The sequence below is a fragment of the Narcine bancroftii genome, chromosome 1 (genome assembly GCF_036971445.1).
Source record: "Narcine bancroftii isolate sNarBan1 chromosome 1, sNarBan1.hap1, whole genome shotgun sequence".
Taxonomy (NCBI): Eukaryota; Metazoa; Chordata; class Chondrichthyes; order Torpediniformes; family Narcinidae; genus Narcine; species Narcine bancroftii.
The window spans coordinates 487,691,602-487,717,724 of record NC_091469.1 but is presented as its reverse complement, the minus strand read 5'-3'; the positions used below and the strand labels follow the sequence as shown (position 1 = coordinate 487,717,724).

The following is a 26,123-nucleotide window of genomic DNA, read 5'->3' as shown; positions in this document are numbered from 1 at the left end:
ATCAGGGACTCATTTAAGGACTCCGACTTGTTCACTTTATTGGTTTTTTTTGTTCTCTCTGTATTACACAGTCGGTTTGTTTACATTTGCTATTTGTTTACATGTTTATGCTGTGTACAGTTTATTTTTTTGCTCGACCAATTAGTGTTAATTCTGCCGTGCCTGCAGAAAAAAGGAATCTCAGGGTTGTATGTGATGTCATGTATGTATTCTGACAATAAATCTGAGTAAATAAATACTCGAGGAAACGCTCTCCTATTTCAGTACATTTATTATTTATTTACAGAGAGGCTACTGGACCAACGAGCTGCAGAAGTAGGTATGTTCTGGAATGATCAGAATTTCAATCATAAAGCTTGCACAGAGCAACTGCATGTGACTGCTTTCGATGGTACACCACTAATCAGAACTTTACACTGGATTTCATATAACAAGAAAATAACTTGATTACTGTTCTATCTTCAGAAAATAACATTCATACTTTTTAAACGTTATTCTTTGACAGAAAAAATGCTCCAGAGTGAAACTGCTGAAATACGGACCCGTAAGTTCCAATTTGAAACTGAATTGTCGGTCAAGATTCTTGAAATGCAATGAAGCAGGATGTGTAATGTTACACGAAACTGCCGTAAGGCAGAGAGTCGCCATGGCCATTGCCCGGGGCCCCTTACTGTACAAGAGAAAGAGAAGCAAAAGGGAGTCCCTTCAGAGACGCCGAGTGTCCGTGGATTCTCCTCCAGTACCCCCGCGGCCTCACGGGCCCCTGTTCAATCCATTGGCCACCCGAGCTCCAGATCCAAACCCATTCGCCAAATGTCCAGTAGTTCCCCCCCCCCCCCCGCCCACCCCCCTCCATGGACACACAAGGTGCTGCAGGCGTTGAAATCTGGAACTAAATTAATCCACTGGAGCAACGGTTCTCAACATTTTTCTTTCCACTCACATCCCACTTTAAGTCATCCCTGTGCCGTCGGTGCTCTGTGATTAGTAAGGGATTGCTTAAGGTGGGATGTGGTTCGGAAGAAAAAGTTTGAAAACTGTTTTAATCGTCCCTCGTTGACTCGTTATGTGCACGGTTTCAGAACTCCAAAGGAAATGGGCCAATGACAATTTTTCTCAAGCAACAATTGGGTCTAGAGCAGTGATTCTCAATCTTCCCTTCCCACTCACATCCCACCTTAAGCAATCCCTTACTAATCACAGAGCACCAATGGCCTAGGGATTAGTTAAAGGGGGATGTGAGTGGAGAGAGAAAGGTTGAGATCCACTACGCTGGAGGAACTCAGCGTGTGGTGGGACGGTCCACAGTTCGAGCCAGAACCCCTCATCTGCAACGGGTTCTCGTAAGGGTTCCGACCTGCCACACCCACGACTCCTCACCTTCTGCAGACGCTGTTCAACCCATTGAGTTTCTCCAGCAGATTGCGCTGTCCGTTGCCCAGTATCCCTGCTGTTTCCCCTCCTGTCTGTCCAATTCTTAGAAAGGGTGGACAGCTCGCACCTTGTATCCCCCAGGGCAGTGGTGGCCATGTGTTTAAGTGGAAGGGAAATTTAGAGGAGACACCAGAGGTAGCTTTACACAAAGAGTGGTTGGAGCTTGAAATGCGTGGCCGGGGCAGTGGTGCAGGTTGGTACAATAGGGAAGGGACACTTAAAAGACTCAAATAGGCACAGGGATGTAAGAAAGAAATAGAGGGTTATGGTGTGAGGAGGGGGAGAAGCATTAGATTGTTGTGGAGTTGGTTTACGTCAGTTGGGCCGAAGGGCCTGGATAGTGCCAGAGTGAGCTATGTTCTGTGTTCTAAGCATTGTGTCTCTACATTAAAAAGCACAAACTCACAGAACCATTCCAACACAGCAGGCTGCACAGAAAATTGACCCAGTCTCAGTCCTCATATCTCCATGAACTTTTCCGCCTAGTGACGGCCCAGTGGCCTCCCGAGAGCTTTAGCTGCCTCCGCCCCCCGCTCTGAGGAGGAGGTTTCCGACCAGGGTCAGCACTCTGCATGAGAAAACCTATCCCCACGTCCCCACTCTATCTTTCATCCCCTCCCGCCCTTGAAGGAATGTCTGCTCAATCCTTCAGCCTCCTCGGATGACTTCATAATGGCAGCAGTTCAGTATTCCCTCATTTTGACTTTGATTTAGTCTTTGGAGGTGCGATATTCGAACTAAATAGATCTGTTCTCCCTCAACAGATTGGCAAACTCTTCAGAAGGAGCTGCAAATGGAACGCGGTGAGTTCTGGTCTGAGCAAAGTCACGCCCGCCTGCTGTTACTTGAATTAAACTCTGCCTCCAGTAAGAAACAAGCCAAATGCTGAATATCAGCGAGAAAGAAAATTCGATTCCTCGTTGTTTTTCCCGTCCCAAGACAACTCTTGAATTTCCTTACACCTAAATGCCGTCAGTCAGTAAAATAGATGGAAATGATTAAATTTCCAAAATAGATCGAAATTGATAAATGTCAATACATCAAGATTAATACATTTTGAAAATAGAAATAATGAAGTTTCAAAAATAGATTGAAATGAGCATATAAATAAATGTTCTTGGAGTGGCGGTCAGTGCCACACCGTTACAGTACCAGCAACCGGGACCCGGGTTCGAATCCTGCACTGTCTGTAAGGGGTTTGTACCATCTCCCCGTGTCTGCGTGGGTTTTCGCTTTCCTCCCACTCTTCGAAACGTACCGGGGGTTGTTGGTTGATGGGGTGTACACTGGGTGGCACAGACTCGTGGGACAGAATGGCCTGTTGCTGTCCTGTATGTTTTCTTTTCTTTTATTACAAATTTAAATTTAATATACAAATTTACAGCTTCATTGATATTAATTGATACATTTTTAAAACAGAAATGAATAACTTTCTTAAATAGAGAGGAATTTATGCATTTCTAAAATGGATAGAAGTTTATATATTTCTAAAAATAGATATAAATTAACAGTTCCATTATCAGAAATTAATAATTTTTTGAATAGAAATTAATATGGATCTGAGCCAGCTGGAAAAATGGCAGATTAAACTTAATGTAGACAAGTGAGGTATTGCATTTTGAAAGGACAAACTAGGTAAGGACGTAGATGGTGAATGGTCGGGCTCTGAGGAGTGCAGTAGAACAGAGGGATCTGGGAATACAGATCCATAATTCCCTGAAAGTGGCATCACAGGTGGGCAGGGCTGTAAAGAGAGCTTTTGGCTCATTAGTCTTCATAAATCACAGTATTGAGTCCAGGACTTGGGATGTTAGGATGAAGGTGAGACCAAATGTGCAATAATTGTGTGCAGTTTTGGTCACCACACTACAAGAAAGATATTCAATGAGATTAAAAGAGGGCAGAGAAGATTTACTAGGATGTTGCCTGGACTTCAGGACCTGAGTTACAGGGAAAGGTTAAAGAGGTCAGGACTTTATTCCCTGAAGCGCAGAAGAATGAGGGGAGATTTGATTGAGGTATTTAAAATTATGAAGGGGACAGACAGAGTGAATGTCGATCGGCTTTTCCACTGATGGTAGGTGAGATACAAACCAGAGGACATGGGTTAAGGGTGAAAGGGGAAAAGTTTAGGGGGAACATGAGGGGGAACAGAGAGTGGTGGGAGTGGAACGAGCTGCCAGCTGAGGTGGTGAATGCGGGCTCATTTTTAACACTTAAGAGGAATTTGGACAGGTTCATAGATGGGAGGTTTATGAAGGGCTATGGACTGGGTGCAGATCAGTGGGACTAGGCAAAAAAATGATTCGGTACAAACCAGAAGGGCCAAAGGGTCTGATTCTCTGCTGTAATGTTCAAAAGTTCTAATAAACCTGAGAAATTAATGCATTTCTAAAATAGACAGAAATTAATAAATTTCCATGGATAGAACTGGCTTAAGAGGGAAGTATTTTTATTGTCCTCTGGTTATTTTTTCATTGAATCTCTACATGGGAGAACTGAAAAATAAATCTTTCCAACAATAACAGTTGATCACATTTTTGCTGATTTGAAATTTAAGACCCACTTTCGGTGCTTTTAGTCTCAATGTGTCTGTGGGTTTTCAGCTGAAAGTCTCGTCTGTTTGTTCACAGAGAAGCTACGAAGAGACCAAGAATACCTTGAGGAGATAAGTAAGTCCAGAAAACATGCAACATATCGGTGATTTACTCTTAAATATAATGGTTTTGTGACAACTTGGTGGGGCGGCTAGCGAATACTCTGTTACAGCGCCAGCGACCCGGGTTCGATTGTACATCCTCCATCTGTAAGTGTATGTATGAGTGTGTGTGTGTGTGTGTGTGTGTGTGTTGTGTGTATATGTGTGGATGTACATTTGTGTGTGTGTGTGTGTGTGTGTGTGTGTGTGTGTGTGTGTGTGTGTGTGTGTGCGTGCGTAAGTGTGCATGTGCATGTGCTTGTGTGAGAGTGTGTGTGTGTGTGTGTGTGTGTGTGTGAGTGTGTGTATGAGTGCGCGTGCTTGTGCATGTGTGTGCGTGCGTGGGTGAGTGTGTCTGTGTATAGGTGTGCATGTGTGTGCATGTGTGAGTGTGAGTGTGTATGTGTGTGTGAGTGTGTGTTGGTGTGAGTGTGTCTGTGTGTGGGTTTCCTCCAGGCGCTCCGGTTTCCACCCACCTTGCAGAAAAGTGCAGGGTTGGTAGGTTCCTTGCTAACGTGGGTGTAATTGGGTGGTGCGGGTGTGTGGGTCGGAAGGGACTGTTACCGTGCTTGTGCAGCTAAATTAAAACCCTGAGGAGGAAACTATTGTGGCTCGGTAAGCGATCTGCTGGAGGGAAAGTGCTGGTCGAGCAGCAACTGTGGAGGAGAAAGAATAGCCGAGGTTTCAAGCTGAAACCATCATTCGAGACTTTTGGCCCGAATCCTCGGCCATTTTCTTTTACGCATCCCCCCCCACCCCACTCCAGACCTTGACCGGCCAAGCTCCCCCAATAACCACGCACATGGGTCACTCTCAGGCTGAAATCATTCTTCAAGCACGTTCAGGAATTTTTTCCCTCACGGTTGCTTCCCAGTTTAATCAGCCCAAGATAAATGACCAGAATCCAAGTGACACTTGGAACAAAATGCCTCCTTAATTACCGCTTCAGCGTGACTGGGCCGTAGGTTCGATAAGATAGAGGAAGGAAGGCTGTTTCCATTGGAGGATGAGATTTTACAGGGCACGAGTGAGACCTCGCTTGGAGAATTGTGAACAGCTCTGAGCTCCTTGTTTAAGAAAGGATGTTGGAGGAGGTTCACAAGGATGATTTATGAGTGAAAAGGTTATCATACGATGAATTTTTTTGACATTTTGTTTTTGTTTGAGGGCTATTAGCCTGTCCTCATTAGAATTTATTATGAGGGAGGAATTGCATTCAAACATTTCGAATGTTAAAACCAGTGGGCAGAGTAGATGTTTCCCGGGGTGGAAGAGTCCAGGATGAAAGGGAACAATTTCAGGACTGAAGGGCATCCGCATAGAACAGAGAATTTCTTCAGCTATAGAGGGTGGTGATTCTGTGGAATATGTTGCCACAGGCAGATGTGGAGACCGGGACATTGGGTGTATTTAAGGCAGAGATCGGTAGGTTCTTGATCAGCCAGGGCATCAAAGGAAACAGTGGGGCCGAGCGGGGAAATGGATCAGCTCATGATTAGATGGCAGGGCAGAGTCAACGGGCTATTTCTGATCATATGTTTTACAGTCTTGCGGTCTTATAAGGGACACAGCCTCAAGATTTAGGGGAGAAAAGTTTGGACGAAGATGAGGAGGAACTGCTTCTCCCAGAGAGCAGTGAATCTGTGCAATTCTCTGCAGTGAATGCTGCCTTGTTTAGCATATTTAAGACCCAATTAGATGGGAATTAAGGGTTATGGGGGAAAGGCAGAAAGATGGAGCTGAGTCCGCGGCCAGATCAGCCATGATCATGTTGTCTGGCAGAGCAGGCTGGACCGACCGGAATCTGCTCCTAGCTCCTACCCTCCTACCTTCGAACACCCCATTGGCATGGATGATACTTGGGTGCAACTAAAGAAGCCATTGTAGGAACCATAGATTCCTCCACGGATTAGACAAGGACAGGCAGAAGCAGCAGCCGATTGGGCAGGAGGGTGGATGAAGGGGCCAACGATTGGGCAGGAGGGTGGATGAAGGGGCCAACGATTGGGCAGGAGGGTGGATGAAGGGGCCAACGATTGGGCAGGAGGGTGGTTGAAGGAGCCAATGATTGGGCAGGAGGGTGGTTGAAGGAGCCAATGATTGGGCAGGAGGGTGGTTGAAGGGGCCAATGATTGGGCAGGAGGGTGGTTGAAGGAGCCAATGATTGGGCAGGAGGGTGGTTGAAGGAGCCAATGATTGGGCAGGAGGGTGGTTGAAAGAGCCAATTACTGGGCAGGAGGGTGGTTGAAGGAGCCAACGATTGGGCAGGAGGGTGGTTGAAGGAGCCAACGATTGGGCAGGAGATCATCTTATTATCAGTGAATAACTTGGCCTTAAGATTAATTTTGAAAAACCAACACTCAGTTCAAACCAAGATCATGTCCCAAACATTATGCCAGGGAACCTTGACCACGAAATTATTGGAAAAGCTGCCTACAATTTTCCCTGTCATAGAACCATACAACATTATAGCACAGAAGCAGGTCCTTCAGCCCATCTAGTCTCTGCCGAACTATTATTCTGCCTCGTCCCACTGCCCTGCACGCACTCCATAGCCCTCCATACCCTTCACATTCATGTTCCTGTCCAAATTCTTTTTAAATGTTAAATTTGAACCCACCTTCATCACTTCAGCTGGCAGCTCGTTCCATACCCTCACCACTCTCTGTGTGAAGAGGTTCTCCCTCATATTCCCCCTAAACTTTCCTCCTGTCACCCTTAACCCATGTCCTCTGGTTTGTATTTCACCTACCCTCAGTGGAAAAAGCCAAAAATCTCCAGGCAACATTCTTGTAAATCATCTCTGCCTCTTTCAATCTTATTGATATCTTTCCAGTAGTTAGGTGACCAAAACTGCACACAAGACTCCAGATTTGGTCTCACCAATGTCTTATTCAACATTACCATAACATCCCAACTCCTGGACTCAATACTTTGATTTATGAAGGCCAAGATGCCAAAAGCTCTCTTTCCAACCCTGTGACGCCACTTTCAGGGAATTCTGTATCTGTATTCCCAGATCCCTCTGTTCTACCCCACTCCTCAGTGCCCGACCACTCACCGTGTACGTCCTTTCCTGGTTTGTCCTTCCAAAATTCAAAACCTCCCACTTGTCTGCATTAAGTTCCATCTGCTATTTTGCAGCCCATTTTCCCAGCTGTTCCAGATTCCTCTGCAAGCTTCGAAAGCCTCCCTCGCGGTCCTTGTGTCTGCCGAAGATTTGAAATGAGGGAAAGTTGTGGGCAGGGTGCTTGTAATCTGCAGTTGAATCCTTCAAAAAAAGCAGCTTACCTGAAGTAACCATGGATAGCGTCAGGCCGAAAACCGCACGCATCGTGTGCTTTATATGCCATGAAGTATTGGTGAGACTCATTGAGATAAACCTCTGCTGTTTATCCACAGAGAGAGAACAAGAGGAGTTGGAGGCCTTTGAGGAAAACGGTAATATTGATGACGGACAAACGAGAACAATATTTAAACATGCCAACAAATCTACGTCAGCATGATTTCATTCTTCACGTTGCCTCTGTTTACTTCCTGGTGTAGAGGAGGTTCAGCAGGTTGATTCCACAGATGAAGGAGTTAACTCTATGAGGGGAGAATGTAGGAGAATGATGGGGGTGGGGGGGGAGGGGGTCTCATTGAAACATTTCGAAAGCATGAGCAGAGTAGGTTGTTTCCCGTGACGGGAGAGTCCAGGGCAAGAGGGCACAACTTCCGGATTGAAGGGCGTCTGCTGAGAACAGAGGCGCGGAGAAATTTCTTCAGCCCAAGGGCGGTGAGTCTGTGGAATGTGTGGCCCCAGGCGGTTGTGGAGGCCGGGTCGTTGGGTGGATTTAAGGCAGAGATTGGTGAGCCAGGGCATCAAAGGTTATGGGGAAAAGACCGGGCAGTGCGGCTGAGTGGGAAAAATGGATCGACTCATGATTGAACGGTGGGGCAGACTCGATGGGCTGAATACCCTATTTCTCCTCCTATGTCTTATGGAGAATGAGTTGCCTGGGACTGCACTCGCTGGAATTCAGAAGAATGAGAGGAACATAAAATTCTGAGAGGAACAGATAAGTTAGAGACAGGAAAGTTGTTCAAACTGATAGGTGAGAAGTCAGGGGCGTAGCCTCAAGATTCAGGTAAGCTGATTTAGGACGGAGATGAGGAAGAACTGCTTCTCCCAGAGAGCGGTGGAATTCTCTGCCCAAGGAAGCAGTAGAGGCTGCCTCGTTACATGTATTTAAGGCACAGTTTGACAGATTTTATGGGGTATTAAGGGATATGGGGATGAGGCAGGTAGGTGGGACTGAGTTCATGAATGATGGAGCGGGCTCGACGGGCCAAGTGGGCGACTCTTGCCCCTGTTTCTTAGGTCCTTATGTATTCTTGAGTTGGAAAGACATTGAACATATAACTGTACAGGAACAGGCCCTTCGGCCCACATTTCACGTGTCTCCCCACTATTGTTTCTGTTCCCACCGCTACTCCTGTTCCAGGCACCCACCACTCTCTGTGGAATAAGTATCTCCCTTAAACCCCACCCCCCCCCACCTCACCTTAAACGTGTCCTCTCGTGTGAGGCTCTTTTACACTGGGGAAAAAATTCTGACTAACCATCCTATCTTGTGATCTGACAAGTTTCACTGCCCGTTCCTTTATCATTGCTGGGTGTAAGTGTAGAATTCCCCAAAGGTCCACTGCGGTTCATGAAGTGATTTCTCAGGGTCAGTCCAAGTGGGCAGTAACTGTTGGCGAGAAATGGAGAAACTCAGCGGGAGATGTAGGGTGTACAACCTTATTGGCACAGTTCCCGTAGTGGTGAGTGCAATGCCTTTACAGCGCCAGCGATCGGGACCGTGGTTCGAAATGTGCGCTGTCTGTAAGGAGTTTGTACATTATTCCTGTATCTCCGTAGGTTTTCCCGGGGGCTCTGCTTTCTTCCCACCTTTAAAAACATACGAGGGCGCCAGGTTAATTGTGTGTAATTGGGCGGCACGGGCTCGTAGGCCAGAAGGGCCTGTTACCGTGCCGGGTGTCTAAATTTAAATTGCTAACATTACTGCTGTCTCTGCTTCCCACCCCTCGTTCCGGGCATCCACTCTTCTCTGTGGGAAAAACGAACTTGCCCCACCCATCTCCCATAAACTCCCCTCTCCTCCTCCAATGGGCTGATGGGACCATTAGCAAAGCAAACTGTGGCAGTACAGTTTGCATAGCGGTTAGCGCGACACTATTACAGCACCAGCGACCTGGGGTTCACACCCCACGCTGTCCGCAAGGAGCTTGTACGTTCTCCCCGTGTCTCCCTTCCCACCCACATGCCACCTTAAGCAATCCCTTACACTTCGCAGAGCACCAGTGGCACAGGGATTACTTAAAGAGGGGATGTGAGTGGGAAGATAATGGTTGAGAACCATTGCTTTAGATCCCCAACACTGCTCTCATCCCACCCTTCAAAAAACGTACCATACCAGGGGTTGTAGGTGAATTGGGCAGTGCGGGCTCATACGCCAAAATGGCCTGTTCTGCTGCTGTAGGTCTAAACAATAAGATTTAATTTAAAATGTATTGGCATTAAGAAACATAACATAACAATTACAGCACGGAAACAGGCCATTAGGCCCTTCTAGTCCGCACCGAACCAAACACCCCTTTCTAGTCCCACCTCCCTGCACAATGCCCATAACCCTCCATTTTCTTCTCATCCATATACCTGTCCAACCTTTTCTTAAATAATACAATTGACTCCGCCGCCACTAGTTCTCCCGGAAGATGATTCCACACAGCTACCACTCTCTGAGTAAAGAAGTTCCCCCTCATGTTACCTCTAAACCTCTGCCCCTTAATTCTTAACTCATGTCCTCTTCTTTTAATCTTTCCTCCTCTTAACGGAAATAGTCTATCCACATCCACTCTGTCTATCCCTTTCATAATCTTAAATACTTCTATCAAATCCCCTCTCAACCTTCTACGCTCCAAAGAATAAAGACCTAATCTGTCCAATCTCTCCCTATACTCTAGATGCTGTTGTTTACAGTAGATAAAAATAACTTTTGAGTTTGGAGAAAATGACATATAATATTGAAGAGATCAAGGAAGAATTTGACTAGATCTGGGGCCCATTCGTGAACAATGTTCATCATTTAGGCAGGATGTTCTGGGGGCTTTACCATCCCAAGAACCCAGACTCGGTTTATTTACAGGTGACCGGATTTAGTGGGAAGGGTTAGATTAGAATGGAGGGGGGGGCGGCTTTTTCTTCCTTTTGTGCTTTTGTTCTACAACTAGAAGAGATCAATCTATTTAGACAGTGTGAAAACATGAGGTGAAAGTCTCATTAGGATATTTCACTGGATTTGAGAATTATATAAGAAAATGTAGAATTGACATATGACTCAAATTCTGTATTGTGTTATATAATTAATTAATAGCTAAACGCTATTAATTAACATTTCTCGCTATCAAATTAATAAAAATATTTTTAAAAATAAAACTAGGAGGTTGGGGTAGTGAGTTTGGGAGATGATACATACTTGAGGAAGGATGGACTGGCCTTGGAGGCGGTCCAGAGGAGGTTCACCAGGCTGGTCCCGGAGATGAGGGGGTTGACCTACGAGGAGCGACTCAGTCGCCTGGGATTAGACCCACTCGAATTCAGAAGAATGAGAGGGGATCTTATATAAAATTATGAAAGGGATAGGTCAGATAGAGGCAGGAAAATTGTTTTCACTGGTTGGTGAGACCAGAACGAGGGGACAGAGCCTCAAGATTCAGAGGAGTAGATGAAGACGGAGATGAGGAAAAATTGGATTTTTTTCCCAGAGATTCGTGAATCTGTGGGATTCTCTGCCCAGAGATGCGGTTGAGGCAACTTCATTAAACATAGTTAAGGTTCAGTTAGATAGATTTTTACATTAGAAAAAAGAAATTCAGGGATATGGGGAAAAGGCAGGTGGGTGGAGTTGAGTCAATGATTAGGTCAAGCATGATCTCATTGAATGGCGGAGCAGGCTTGACAGACCAGACGGCCGACTCCTGCTCCTGTTTCTTATGTTCTTGCATAAATTCGTGGGGTTACAGATATGGGCAGAGAAATGGCAGTTGCAGTTTAATCCGGACGTGTGAGGGGTTGCACTTCAGCTGGTCAAATGTGTGGTCCTAATTTATCTATTTATTTAAAAAGTCAGGTGTGTATTTATTCATTTATTTAAATTGTAAGGGGAAGGGTTTGATGGTGTAAATTTAAAGTTAAAGTAGTTAATTTAATTTTAAGTTAAAATTTAAAAGGGGAGGGGGCTAGTGCGCAGGCGTGTGGTGACTTCAGCAGGGGAGGGAGTTTTAAAGACAAAGAAAACCTTACCTCAGTTGAGGTCCAGTTGGCAAGGAGCGAGGAGGCGGGAGCGTGCTGTGCTGAACGGACGTGAGTAGAGTGGTCATTTAGTCTTAATTAAGAGTTAATAATTTAGGTGGGGATTGCTGTTCAGTGCAGAGACAGTAATTGAACAGGGAGTGCAGGTGGGAGTAATTAAAGGAAACTGGTTAGGATTGGACAGTGCTAGTGGTCACATTGGGTAGCATATTAAAGTAAAGGAAAGGTTTTTGGGAGCGGCAGCGAGTAAGCGGCCCAAGCGAGTGAGTGGGAGCACAGGTTGAGGACGAGTCACTGCACATTAAGGTAAGATAGTCTTTATTACTACTTCATTGGGGTAAAGGATGAGTGTTAGGGCTGTGTGTTGTTGGGAGTGCCAGATGTGGGAGGTCTTGGAGTCTTCCAGACTCCCGGATGTCCATATCTGCACTAGGTGTGTCGAGCTGCAGATTCTTAGGGACCGTGTTAGGGAACTAGAGCTGCAGCTCGATGACCTCAGGCTGGTTAGGGAAACAGAGGAAGTCATAGACAGGAGTTACAGCCAGGTGGTCACGCCAGGGCCACGGGAGGAGGAAAGGTGGGTAACAGTTAGGAGAGGGACAGAAAAATGTAAGGTGCCAGAGAGGAGCCCTATGACTGTAACCCTCAGCAATAAGTACGCCTCTTTGAGTACTGTTGAGGAGGACATCAAAGTTGGGGGGAGCAGCAGTGGCTGTGCCTCTGGCACGGGGTCAGCCCCTGTAGCTCAGAAAGGTAGGGAAAGGAAGAGGAGGGCAATAGTGGTAGGGGACTCCATAGATAAGAGGACAGATAGGGGATTCTGTGGACGCAGCAAGGAGAACCGGATGGTGGTTTGCCTCCCTGGTGCCAGGGTCCGAGATGTTGCTGCTCGTGTCCCGGATATCCTAAAGTGGGAGGGACAGGAGCCAGAGGTTGTGGTACATGTAGGTGCCAATGACATAGGGAGGAATAGAGAAGAGGTCCTAAAAGGTGAGTTCAGGCAGTTAGGTAGGGAGTTAAAAAGGACCACAAAGGGGGTAATCTCTGGATTACTCCCTGTGCCATGTGACAGTGAGAATAGAAATAGAATGAGGTGGAGGATTAACACGTGGCTGAAGGGGTGGAGTAAGGGGCAGGGTTTCAAGTTTCTGGATCGCTGGAACCTTTTTTGGGGAAGATGTGACCTGTACAGTAAGGATGGGTTATACTTAAATCCCAGGGGGACCAGAATCCTGGCAGGGGTATTTGCTAGGGCTACTCAGGATCCTTTAAACTAGAATGGTTGGGGGGAGGGAGCAAAATAGTACAGAGCAGTAAGGAGAAGGTTAGAATGCAAACAAAGAAAGTTTGTAGTAAGTATTTGAATATGGATGGGCAGGTGATAGAGAAGGGAAATGCTCTGGAAGAAGATGAAGGGCAATTGGCAGGAAAAGGAAATAATGTTGTTATTAAAGATGAGGGAAAACAGGGATTAAGAATTGGGAAATCTCTGAAATTCATATATTTTAATGCCAGGAGTACTGTAAAAAAGGTGGATGAGCTGAAGGTGTGGATTGATACTTGGAAGTATGATGTGGTAGCGATTAGTGAGACATGGTTGCAGGAGGGATGTGATTGGCAACTGAATATCCCTGGGTTTTGTTGCTTTAAGTGTGATAGAGTCGGAGGGGCAAGAGGAGGTGGGGTTGCATTGCTTGTCAGGGAGAATATTACAGCGGTGCCTAGGAAGGATAGATTAGAGGGTTCGTCCACGGAGGCTATTTGGGTGGAACTGAGGAGTGGGAAAGGAGAGGTTACACTTGTAGGGGTGTATTATAGACCACCTGGAGGGGACCGAGACCTAGAGGAGCAAATCTGTAGGGAGATAGTGGATATTTGTGATAAGCACAGGGTTGTAATTATGGGAGATTTTAATTTTCCACATATAGATTGGGAAACACATTCTGTGAAAGGGCTGGATGGGTTAGAGTTTGTGAAATGTGTACAAGATAGTTTTTTACAACAATATGTAGAGGGGCCAACCAGAGAAGGAGCAGTGTTAGATCTACTGTTGGCAAATGGGATGGGTCAACTGACGGAGGTTAGTGTTGGCGAGTACTTCGGGTTCAGTGATCATAATGCCATCAGCTTCAATGTCATTATGGAAAGAGAGAAGTCAGGGCCAAGGGTTGAGGTTTTTGATTGGGGAAAAGCTAGATTTGAGGAGATGCGAAAGGACTTGCAGGGTGTGCATTGGGACAAATTGTTTTATGGGCAGGATGTAGTAGAGAGATGGAAGTCTTTTAAAGATCAGATTTTGAGAGTGCAAAAACTTTATGTTCCTGTTAGGTTAAAAGGAGGGGAAAAAGGTTTGAGAGAGCCGTGGTTTTCAAGGAATATTGGAAACTTGGTTCAAAGAAAAAGGGAGGCGTACGTTAGGTATAAGGAGCATGGAATTAAGGAGATGTTTGAAAGATACATTGAATGTAAGAGGAATCTTAAGAGAGGAATTAGAAAAGCTAAAAGAAGGTACGAGGAGACTATAGCAAGCAGGGTGAAAATTAATCCAAAAGGGTTCTACAAATATGTTAATGGTAAAAGGAAAGTGAGAGACAAAATTGGTCCCTTAGAGAATCAGAGCGGAAAACTGTGTGTGGAGCCTAGAGAAATGGGGGAGATATTGAACAGTTTCTTTTCTTCGGTATTCACCAAGGAGAAGGATATTGGGATATGTGAGATTAAAAAAAGCAAATTGGGTAAATATGGAGAATATAGTGATTACGAAAGATGTAGGGTTCAAGGAGGAAGCCTGGCAATTATCGGCCTGTGAGTTTGACGTCTGTGGTAGGTAAATCAATGGAGAAAGTACTTAGAGATAGTACTTATAAATATCTGGATAGACAGAGTCTGATCAGGAGCACTCAACACGGATTCGTGGACAGAAGGTCCTGTTTGACCAATCTGATTGAATTTTTTGAAGAGGTGACTAGGAATGTGGATGAGGGTAGCACGGTGGATGTTGTCTATATGGACTTCAGTAAGACCTTCGATAAGGTACCACATGGAAGGTTAGTTAGGAAGGTGCAGTCTTTAGGTATAAATTTTGAGATGGTCAAATGGATTGAACATTGGCTGAAAGGGAGAGGCCAGAGAGTGGTAGTGGATAATTGTCTGTCAGGTTGGAGGCCGGTGACCAGTGGTGTGCCTCAGGGATCTGTATTGGGCCCATTGTTGTTCGTTATATACATTAATGATCTAGATGATGGGGTGGTGAATTGGATTAGTAAATATGCAGACGATACTAAGATAGGCGGAATAGTGGATAATGAAGAAGGTTTTCAAGGATTGCAGAGGGATTTGGGCTGCTTAGAAAAGTGGGCTGAAAAATGGCAGATGGAATTTAATGCTGATAAGTGTGAGGTGCTTCATTTTGGTCAGAAGAATCAGAACAGGACATACGTAGTAAATGGGAGAGCATTGAGGAATATAGAAGAGCAGAAAGATTTAGGAGTAACGGTACATCGTTCCCTGAAGGTAGAAACTCACGTGAATAGGGTGGTGAAGAAGGCTTTTAGTATGCTGGCCTTTATCAATCATTGCATGGAATATAGGAGTTGGGAGGTGATGTTGAGATTGTATAGGACGTTGGTGCGGCCTAATTTGGAGTTCTGTGTGCAGTTCTGGTCGCCTAATTATAGGAAGGATATAAACAGAGTGGAGACAGTGCAGAGAAGATTTACCAGAATGTTACCTGGGTTTAAGCATCTAGAGTACAGGGAGAGATTGGGCAAATTAGGTCTTTATTCTTTGGAGCGTAGAAGGTTGAGAGGGGATTTGATAGAGGTATTTAAGATTATGAAAGGGATAGACAGAGTAGATGTGGATAGACTATTTCCGTTAAGAGTAGGAGAGATTGAAACAAGAGTTAAGGGGGAGAGGTTTAGAGGTAACATGAGGGGGATCTTCTTTACTCAGGTGTGGAACGAGCTTCTGGGAGAAATAGTGGCGGCGGAGTCAATTTTATTATTTAAGAAAAAGCTGGATAGGTACATGGATGAGAAGAAGGTGGAGGGTTATGGTCATTGTGCAGGGAGGTGGTACTAGAGAAGGGTGTTTGGTTCGGTGCGGACTAGAAGGGCCTAATGGCCTGTTTCCGTGCTGTAATTGTTATGTTATGTTATGTAATGAATGTGTACAGTTAGTGACAGGGCTCTTAAACGCATTGATGCGCAGAGGGATCGGGGGGAGGGGGTTGTTCCTAGACCCTTGAAAATGGTCACGCAAGTAAATCGGGCCGGTGAAGCAGACGTATGGTATGCTTGGCTTCATTCGATGAGGCATTGAGTACAAACATAAGGCAGTCATGTGGCAGCTGTACATCTGGACCAGATACTGAAGTCCAAATTGGAAACCACCCATAATTTTATACCAATTACATTTATTTTACTCATTCGTTTTAGCTGAAAAAAAAGATCATGACTTTAAAGCCGAAACTACTAGGTTCTTGATGAAACGGGGCATCAAAGGTTATGAGGAGAAAGCAGGGCAGTGGAGCTGTGGGGGAAATGGATCAACTCATGATTAAATGGCAGGGCAGACTTGATGGGCTGAATAGTCTGTTTCTGCTCCTATGCCTTATGGTATAACAAAAAAAAATACCCATTCAGCTCAATAGACAATTATCTTTAAAATTTCAAAGCACCAGGATCAGAATCAGGTTTATGGCGATGAACATGTTGTTTTGTGGCAGCAGGACTGCGTGGAACAAGGTGCAAAATCATTATAAATTACAATTCCGTAAATGCAAGATTTTAAAAAACGAAATGACCCGTGCAAAAAAAAAATAGGGAAAAAGTGAGGAGTGTCCATAGGTTGATTGTCCATTCAGAAATGTAGAATTAAGATTTGTAAACTATTTCTGCTCTTTGTTCACAGAGAGGGAAATGATGGAACTGCAAGAATTTGAAGATAGAGGTAAGTCGTGCATGAATCAGATTCAACGTGTAAATTGAAAGTGTGGAATTTAAGTTTTGGTGAGGGATGAGAGCAGTGTTGGGGATCTAAAGCAGTGCTTCTCAACCATTATCTTCCCACTCACATCCCCTCTTTAAGTAATCCCTGTGCCACCGGTGCTCTGTGAAGTGTGAGGGATTGCTTAAGGTGGCATGTGGGTGGGAAGGGAAGCTTGAGAATCTCTGCTCTAGACCCAATTGTTCCTGAAATATTTTGCTTGAGAAAAATGGTCATTGCCCCATTTCCTTTGGAGTTATGAAACCATGCACATAACGAGTCAATGAGGGACGATTAAAACAGGGGTTTTCAGACTTTTTCGTTCAATCCACATCCCACCGTAAGTAATCCCTGTGCCATAGGTGCTCTGTGATTAGTAAGGGATTACTTAAAGTGGTATGTGAAAGTGGGGGGAAAAAAGGTTTGAAAACCCCTGTTTTAATCGTCCCTCATTGACTCGTTATGTGCATGGTTTCATAGCTCCAATGGAAATGGGCCAATGACAATTTTTCTCAAGCAAAATATATCAGTAACAATTGGGTCTGGACCAGTGATTCTCAACCTTCCCTTTCCACCCACATCCCACCTTAAGTAATCCCTATGCCATCGGTGCTCTGTGATGAGTAAAGGTGGGATGTGGGTGGGAAGGGAAGGTTGAGAATCACTCATAATGCTGATAGCTGTTTGAGTTTAAATACTTAAAAGAAAAGGTTTGAAAACCACTGATCTAAAGCCTTCGCATGGACAACCCTCCCCTCCATAGATCCCATCTTTAATTTTTTTTAAATTTAGACATACACCTCGGTAACAGGCCATTCCGGTACATGAGTCTGTGTCACCCAATTTACACCCAACTAACCTACAACCCCTGGTATCTATCGAATGGTGGGAGGAAACTGGAGCCCCCAGGGAAAACCCACACAGATACGGGGAGAATGTACAAACAGTCAGTGTGGGATTCGAACCCCAGTCCCGATTGCTGGCGCTCTAAAGGTGTTACACTAACTGCTATGCCAACCATGCCATCCTTAATGCTTCGGAAAAGCAGCCAATAGATTAAAAGGCCCATGCCAACCCAGCCACACCACATCCCCAATGTTCCTTAAATATTAAAATTGAGCCCGCATTCACCACTTCAGCTGGCAGCTCGTTCCACACTCCCACCACTCCCTGGGTGAAGAAGTTCTCCTGAAAGTTCCCTCTAAATTTTTCCCCTTTCACCCTTAACCCATGACCTCTGGTTTGTATCTCACCCACCCTCAGTGGAAAAAGCCGATCTACATTTACTCGGTCTGTCCCCCTCATAATTTTAAATACCTCTATTAAATCTCCCCTCATTCATCTGCGCTCCAGGGAATAAATCTGTTAAATCTTTCCCTGTTACTCATTTCCTGAAGTCCGGGCAAGATCTTTGTAAATCTTTTCTGCAGTCTATCAATCTTATTGATATCCTTCCTGTAGTTAGGTGACCAAAACTGCCCTCAGTGCTCCAGATTGTTCTCACCTTCACCGTTACATCCCAACTCCTGTACTCAATACTTTGATATATGAAGGCCAATGTGCCAAAAGCTCCCTTTACAACTCTGCCCACCTGTGACGCCACTTTCAGGGAATTATGTATCTGTATTCCCAGATCCCTCTGTTCTACCCCATTCCTCAGTGCCCGACCATTCACCATGTATGTCCTATCTTGGTTTGTCCTTCCAATATGCAACAACTCACACTTGTCCAAATTAAATTCCATCTGCCATTTTGTAGCCTATTTTAACAGCTGGTCCAGATCCTTCTGCGAGGTTTGAAAACCTTCCTCACTGTTCACAACGCCTTCAATCTCGAGACGTTTATGTTTTATGTTACAGGTGCTCCCCGAATTGCAACCTATGTGACTTACGTCCATCCACACATACACGGTTTAAGTTGTAACAGAGATTCAGGCCATGTAAGAGCTAAAATGCACCTGCTAACCTTGTTAGTTGATGTCCCAGGGTCCTTAGACTGGGCGTGGCCATCTTGATTCCTGTGCGCATGCACGAGTCTTCGGTTCGCGCATGCACGGTGGGTACACATTGCATGGACGAGAGTTAAGGGCACAAATTCAATATCATCAGGGTGCTTAACTCACGCATGCACCAACTGGAGATACACGCATGCACAAAGGAATCAAGATGGCCATGCCCAGCCTTTGGATCCTGGGACCCCAGGACACTGACTAACAATGTAAGTTTGGACCAGAATGTGGAAAGATTCGCCAAGGTTGATCGATAAATTCACAAAGCTTTGAGATGTTATCATCAAATCTACGATGAAGAAAAGATTTGATTAAAAAGTTTGCTTTAAGTCTTTGGTTCTCCATCCGTGCAGGCAAAATTCTGACGTGCCCATTCCGAGATACAACCAAACCTTCGGCCCCCATTACGGTCATAAGTCAGGGACTACCTGCATATCACAATATATAACTGCAGAGTGTATGTGAAATCAGCAAGATCTTATGAGGTTTCCACCTCTTTTATTTTTTTAACAGAGAGAGAAATAGCAGAGTTGGAAGAATTTGAACAACAGGGTAAGTCATGATTACTGTGTGGAATGGGCTTCTGGGAAAGGTGGTGGAGGCAGGGTCAATTTTGTAATTTAAGAAAGAGTTGGATAAGTATATGGATGGGAGGGGGATGGAGGGATATGGGCAGAGTGCTGGTAAGTGGGATTAGAGGAGGGTACTTGGATCAATGCAGACTAGAAGGGCCAAATTGGCCTGTTTCCATGCTGTAATTGTTATATGATTATATAATCTATTACTCGATGGGTAAAAGAACAACTGCTTTGGTGACGTGACGAAACCCAGACTGCTGACCGCAACAAATATAGTTTAAGAGAATGTTTCTCGAGTCACAATATAGCTCTGGTCAGATTTGATGTCTTGATTTCGGCCCCACATTGTTAAGCATGGTCAAGTCCATCAGACCGAGCTTAACACAGTCTTCTGGGAGCCAGAAACCTTCATCGAAACTGAGAGGGGGGGGGGAAGTATGGAGAAGATGTCCATTACCCAACCGGCATTATATCTTTGATGCCCTGGCTAATCAAGCACCTGTCCATCTCTGCCCTAAATCCACCCAATGACCCGGCCTCCACAATCGTCTGTGGCAACACATTCCACAGATTCACCACCCTCTAGCTGAAGAATTTCCTCTGCATCTCTGTTCTAAGTGGACAGACTTCATTCCTGAAGTTGTGCCCTCTTGTCAACAGGAAACAACCGTGCCCCTCCTGATTTTTTAAACGTCTATAATGTCACCCCCTCAGCCTCCTACACCAGGGAATAAAGACCCAGCCTCTCCCTATAACTCAAGCCCTCCAATCCCGGTCAATCTCTTCTGCACCCCTCCCTTCCACGCACAAACATGTTGGACGATGCTTTGGGATTTCAATCACATCCATCTCCATTGAACATTGGTGATAAGGTGAGGGACATTAGCAATTCCCCTCTGTGTACAAGAAACACCTTTTGTCTGTGGGTCCATGCTCCTTCCCCCTGGCCTTTCTTCCCTTCTCTCCCAGCCTTTTAATTCCAGCTCCAGCCTGCTTTTTTACTCACACCCTGAGGAAGGGCTCAGGCCCGAAACGTCGGTGACATACTTTACCTCCTATGGACGCTGTGAGACCAGCTGAGTCCCTCCAGCGTCTCGGTGCCTTTCCCTACATGGACAACTCACCAATCTGGCGACCCACAATCCACTCATTCCCCATTTGATTAAGTGAATTTTAATTCCCCGTCTAATGTGGTGAAATTGAGCCTCCTGCCTCCATTAAACCAGCTTCTCTGAGCCAAAACTAAATTGCAACACAGGTGAGCAAGTCAGTCTGCGGACGCTGAGGTCGACTGCGACACACCGTAGAATTATATTCCGATTCCGAATTCATTTTAATCAGTAATTAGACATGCAGAAACAGTTTATATTGGACACATTCTCTCAACAGAGAGGTTGCTTCAAAATGAAGAGATTTGCGAACAAGGTACGTCATCAAATTGTAAGAGAGGTAACGCTGACAGCTTATTGTCATATACACAATGTACAAGGTGAGGGGAGGAACATTTAGGGAGGCATCAGGGGTACGTTTTTGACTTTGAGAGGGGTAGGGGAGGGGGTGATGGAGGCTGGTACTCTTAGGGCATGTGGATGCAAGAAGAATAGAGGGTTATGGGTGTGAGGGAGGTGCATTGCAGTGGATTAATTTGCAACTTGATGAGCTGTAATGTTCTACAGTCCACAAGGGGTTTGGTTCTGGAACCGAATTCTAAATCTATATTTTGTCGCCCATTCCTGGTTCCTGAATAGGATCATCAAATTCACTTCTCAGAAGCCCTGGTGTCAGTCGACAATGGTGACACTGAGATGCAGTGGGGGTCTCTACCATAGCTTCGCCACCGGCCTTCCAGTCGCTCCAGGGTGGTGGAACCACAAACCTTTCTGGAGGGCTGTGGTGTGGCCGGACAAGGAGGGTGTAGGGAAGGATCCACTAGGATGTTCCTGGGACCAGAGGCCACGAGTTATAGGGCGTGACTGGATAGGCTGGGAATGTTTTCCCTGCATGTTGGGGCTGCAGGGAGACATGAGAGAGGTTTATAAAATCATTTGAGGCTCACACTTATCGTCACGTGTGTGACGAACAGTGAGAAAGATTCCCTCGTGAGCAGCCCAGCTGGTCAACCCATTTGTAGCTCAGCAGTGCAGAGACAAGAGTTACAGGGAGAGGTCAGTCAGTACAGAGCAAAGGGAAACAGAACTTACTGGTGTGGGGTTCATTCAGGAGTTTGATAACAGCAGGTAGGAAACTGTCCTTGAATCTGGTGGTGTGTGATCTCACACTCGTCAATCTTCTTTGTGACGGCCAATATCCTGTTTTGTCTTCCTGTTTGCAGGTGGGTTTCCAGGATTTGACCCAGCCGTCCCTGTGGATCTGACCCAGAACTATCAACGTAAGTCGCGCCAAGAAAAAGCCTAATAATTATTGTGTCTGGTGTTGAAAAGTTTTGGGATATGTTTACCATCCAGGATTGTTCCCAGAAGAACAGTTTAGTCCATTCTATCAGGTGACCTGACAGAAGTTTATAAAATTATGAAAAGTATTGATGGTGTGGGCAGTCAGAATGGTTTTCCCAGAGTTAAAGTGGCATACACGGGAGGACGTGTGTTAAAGTGGGGGAGGAAGGAGTTTAAGGGAGGTGTTCGAGATAAATATTTCCCCCTGAGCATGGCGGGCGCCTGGAGCGGGCAGCCAGGAACGGTGGTGGAAGCAGACACGATCGCGCCATTTTTTTTGCACGCAGAACAGAGAACATTCCTGCGCAGTACAGCCCCTTCGGCCCACAATGCTGTGCCGACCTATGTAAACCTCTGTGAACAATCTAATCCTTCCTTCACAGGCTATAACCCTCTTTTTTTAAAAAAAGACCCAAGTTTGAAAAATACCCCTGATTTGGGTGGCCCAGTTGGCGTAGCAGTCAGCGCAACGTCATTACCGCATCAGCGATCGAATCTCACCCTGTCTGTAAGGAGTTCTCCTCATGACCTGTGTGAGTTTCCTCTGGGCGATCCAGTTTCTTCCCACCCTCCAAAAATGTACAGAGGATTGTAGGTTGATGGGGTATATATTGGGCAGCACGAACTTGTGGGCCAAAATGGCCTGTTACCGTGCTGTATGCGTAAATTTTAAAATTATAAATTTAAATTTAATTTTAAATTTAAGCATAAAATTTGAATTCAAAATTAAAATTTAAAATGAGAATTTTTAAAAATTTCTTTTAAATTTAGACATACAGGCCCTTCCAACCACAAACCCGTGCTACCCAATATACCCCAATTAACCTACAAATGCCCGTACATTTTTGAAGGGTGGGAGGAACCCAGAGTGCCCGGAGGAAACCCACGCAGGTCATGAGGAGAACGTGGAAACTCTTATAGTCAGTGCCAGATTCGAACCTGGGTCGCCGGCGCAGTAACAGCGTGGCGCTAACCATTACACTGACCCCACTGCCCCTATTCTGTACTGCTCATGCCAATAATGTTCCAGGAACATTGCCTTCTGGTGAGGTCACTCCCATTGAGTGGGAGATCATGAGCTGGCAGGTGTCAATCACTGGACGGATCAGACTGAGCACAGCATGGGGGCTGTAAATGGGTCAGCACCTCCAGTTCCTCAGGGGTTTGCGGAGGTTTGGTATGACATCAGAGACCCTGGCAAATTTCTACAGAGGTGTGGTGGAAAATGTGCCGACCGGCTGCATCCCAGTCTGGTATGGGGACACCAATACCCCTGAGCGTGAAGCCCTCCTAAAGGTTGTAGACACAGCCCAGGATATCACAGGCAAAACCCTTCCCACCATCAAGAACATCTTCAGGGAACGCTGCCTTTGGAGAGCAGCAGCAATCATCGAGGATCCACACCACCCAGCACACGCTCTGTTCTCGCTGCTGCCATCAGGAACGAGGTATCGGTGCCACAAGACTCGCACCACCAGGTTCAGGAACAGTTGCTCCCCCTTCCCCATTAGACTCCTCAATGACAAACTCAATCAGGGATTCAGTTAAGGACTGACTTGTGCACTTTATTGATTTTTTTATTCTCTCTGTATTTCAAAGTCAGTTTGTTTACATTCATTATCTGTTTGTTTACATGTATGTGCTGTGTACAGGGTTGTTTTCACATTACCAATTAGTGGTGATTCTGCCGCACCCATAGGAAAAGGAATCTCAGGGTTGTATGTGATGTCATGTCATGTATGTGCTCTGACAGTAAATCTGAAATCTGAGTCTGAATCTGGACCTGAACAAGATTCCATGACTGCATGCACCATTCCACAGTCCTAAAAGAGGCTTCCAACAAATTGGAAAATTGCCAAGGGAGGAGGGTCTGGACCTGTTTACATCTGTCATGGGGAACCAATGGGAACAAGGTTGGCAGAGCTGGGGTTTTCCGACAAAGGATGAGAGGTGTCTTGAGAGAGGTGTGTAAAATGATGAGGGGCGTAGATCAGGATTGGTCAGCCAGTGCCTTTTTCCAGGGGTGACAACTGCAGACAACGGAGGATGTTTGATAAAGGTGAGAGGAGGAAAGTGTAGGGGAGACGTCAGAGGTGAGGTTTTTACACAGAGAGTGGTGGGTGCCTGGAATGTGTGGCCAGGGGTTGGTGGTGGAGGCTGGTACAATAGGGACATTCAAAAGACTCTTTAGACAGGGACATAGATGCAAGAGAAATAGTGGGTTATGGAGGTGAGGGAGGGAAGGGAAGGTAAAGGTTCTCAATCTTTTTCTTTCCACTCACATTCCATTTTAACTTATCCTGATGCCATCGATGCTCTGTGATTAGTAAGGGATTGCTTAAGGTGGGATGTGAGTGGGAAGGGAAGGTTGAGAATCACTGCTCTCAACCCAATTGTTACTGAAATATTTTGCTTGAGAAAAATTGTCATTGGCCCATTTCCTTTGGAGTTCTGAAACCGTGCACATAACGAGTCAATGAGGGACGATTAAAATAGTGGGTTTCAAACTTTTTCTTCCCACCCACATCCCACCTTAAGCTATCCCTTACTAATCACAGAGCACCGATGACACAGCATTCTGTCCAAGCACACTCCAACCTTACTGTTAACAACTTCCAGCCTCAGTTAACTCCCTCCTCCTGTCTCTCTCTCTCCCCTATCCCTCTGCCTCCTCTCTTCCAGCTCCTCAGCTCCTTCCCTTCCTTCTCCATTCAGCAAGCTGCCCCTACCCACATCACTTCTCAGCATCCTACCCTCCCACCTGTATCCACCAATGACCTCTTACCTGCTAGTCTGTGCGCCTATCCCTGCCCTTTCCTCCCCCCTTGCCCCCAATGTTTTATTCCGGTGCCTGCCCTAGATGAAGGGCTCAGGCCCGAGACGCTGGTTACCCTTTACTTCCTGTGGATTCTGCATGTCCCGCTGAGTTTAAAGTTAGTCGTACAGTACAGTAACAGGCCATTTTTCCCCATGAGCCTGTGTCTCCCAATTTACACCCAATTAACTTACACCCCCGGTTTGTTCAAACAGTGGGAGGAAACTGAGAACGTACAAACTCCTTACAGACAGTGCAGGATTCGAACCCCGGTCCCAATCACTGGCACTGTAACAGCGTTGCGCTAACTGCCAGGCTAACGTGCCACACGTTCTCCAGCACATTTGTGTGCTACACTCTACCCAATATTTATTGAACAATATTAGAGACCCAGAGTCTGCAAACTATCAGTTTGGGGATGGAGTGGTGAGGACGTCTGAGGGACAAAGGGAGTTTGACCTGACGCATAACCCAGGGGGATAATAATTTCACTTCCTCTGCCTTTTAACAGCGATACCTGCAGTCAAGTACATTCCCGATGATTCAACTTGCAAATTTCCAGGTAAATTGTGGGTTTCGAGAAATAACTTCCTGCCGCTAAACAGCCTGGTGGTAATGGGTTCGTATTTAATTGGTTTTGTGGGTTTATGTCGGAGACGGGTGTTAGTGAAGGGACAAAAATAGGTTCAAAGGTTCAAGGATCCTTTTATTATCACATAATAATCCATAAAAATGTCATGTACACGATATATTTCAACTTGTATTTCTAGACAGAGCAGATATGGCAAAGTTTTTTCTCATGGTAAGGGAGTCAAGACAAGGGGACACAACTTCAGGATTGAAGGGGGCTCATTTAAAACAGAGGAATTTTTTCAGCCAGAGGATGGTGAACCCCTGGAATTTGCCGCCATGGGCGGCTGTGGAGGCCAGGTCGTTGGGGATACTTGAGGCAAGGATTGATCGGTATCTGAATAGTCAGGGGATCAAAGATTATGGGGAGATGATGGGGGAGTGGGGCTGAGTGGGAGAATGGATCAGCTCAGGATGGAATGGTGGAGCGGACCTGATGGGCCGAATGGCCTGTTTCTGCTCAGGGTTGTGAAGGATTGGAACCAAACATGGGCAAACGGAACTAGCCCAGAGGGCTGACTGGGTTGGCATGGACAAGTTGGGCCAAAGGGCCTATTTATTCCATGCTGTCTGGCTTTCTAACTAAGGTTGTACTTGCAGCAGAATAAACTCGCCACCATAAATTTGTTCTTCAGGTCTTTGAACTGAGCGGAGCGACACGGATTGGCAAATCATGAGTTTGAAGGGCAGTCGAGACAGAGTGCAGATACTTGAAGATCCCAGGGATTTCACTCAATAATGGCCTCCGTGTGTAACAATGTCAGGGCCTTATCGTGGATCCAACCCATCCTGCAGAGAGTGACAAACTACTGAACAGCCTCAGAAACATTTCAGGAACTAGACGGACTGGAGAACACGATGAAGCTTCACCAACAAATGCCCATCCATAAGCTGTGGTCTGATGCCCCATTAAAACAATGAGTGCTGGTGTTCATGGTGTTTGCAGTATCTTCCCCCCAACCCTAATGATTCTCTTCATCATGTGGAGTGTTTCAAATTTTAATGTAGACATACTGCACGATAACAGGCCCTTTCGGCCCATGAGCCCATGCTAGCCAATGACACCCAATTGACCTACAACCCCCAGTACATTTTAAACAGTGCGAGGAAACCGGAGCCCCTGGGGAGAACGTACAAACTCCTTACAGACAGTGCGGG

General features: G+C 45.7%; 1 protein-coding gene across 15 annotated transcripts in view; it reads left to right on the top strand.

Annotated features, from left to right (window-relative positions):
• Positions 1-25,897, top strand: part of LOC138751963 (inner centromere protein-like) — a 79,317-nt gene extending 53,420 nt beyond the window's left edge. For 11 of the 15 annotated variants that reach the window (XM_069915007.1, XM_069914999.1, XM_069915005.1 and 8 more), the window contains 11 exons: positions 287-319; positions 506-544; positions 2,199-2,237; positions 4,068-4,106; positions 7,535-7,573; positions 16,407-16,445; positions 19,003-19,041; positions 20,457-20,492; positions 21,400-21,456; positions 24,847-24,897; positions 25,601-25,897. In XM_069915007.1, coding sequence (XP_069771108.1) covers positions 287-319; positions 506-544; positions 2,199-2,237; positions 4,068-4,106; positions 7,535-7,573; positions 16,407-16,445; positions 19,003-19,041; positions 20,457-20,492; positions 21,400-21,456; positions 24,847-24,897; positions 25,601-25,608 — 419 coding nt within the window. In that variant the 3' untranslated portion in view covers positions 25,609-25,897. The remainder of the gene's footprint in view (positions 1-286; positions 320-505; positions 545-2,198; positions 2,238-4,067; positions 4,107-7,534; positions 7,574-16,406; positions 16,446-19,002; positions 19,042-20,456; positions 20,493-21,399; positions 21,457-24,846; positions 24,898-25,600) is intronic. The other 4 variants (XM_069915002.1, XM_069914998.1, XM_069915003.1 and 1 more) reach the window with 4 other exon arrangements.
• The last annotated feature ends 226 nt before the right edge of the window (positions 25,898-26,123 follow it).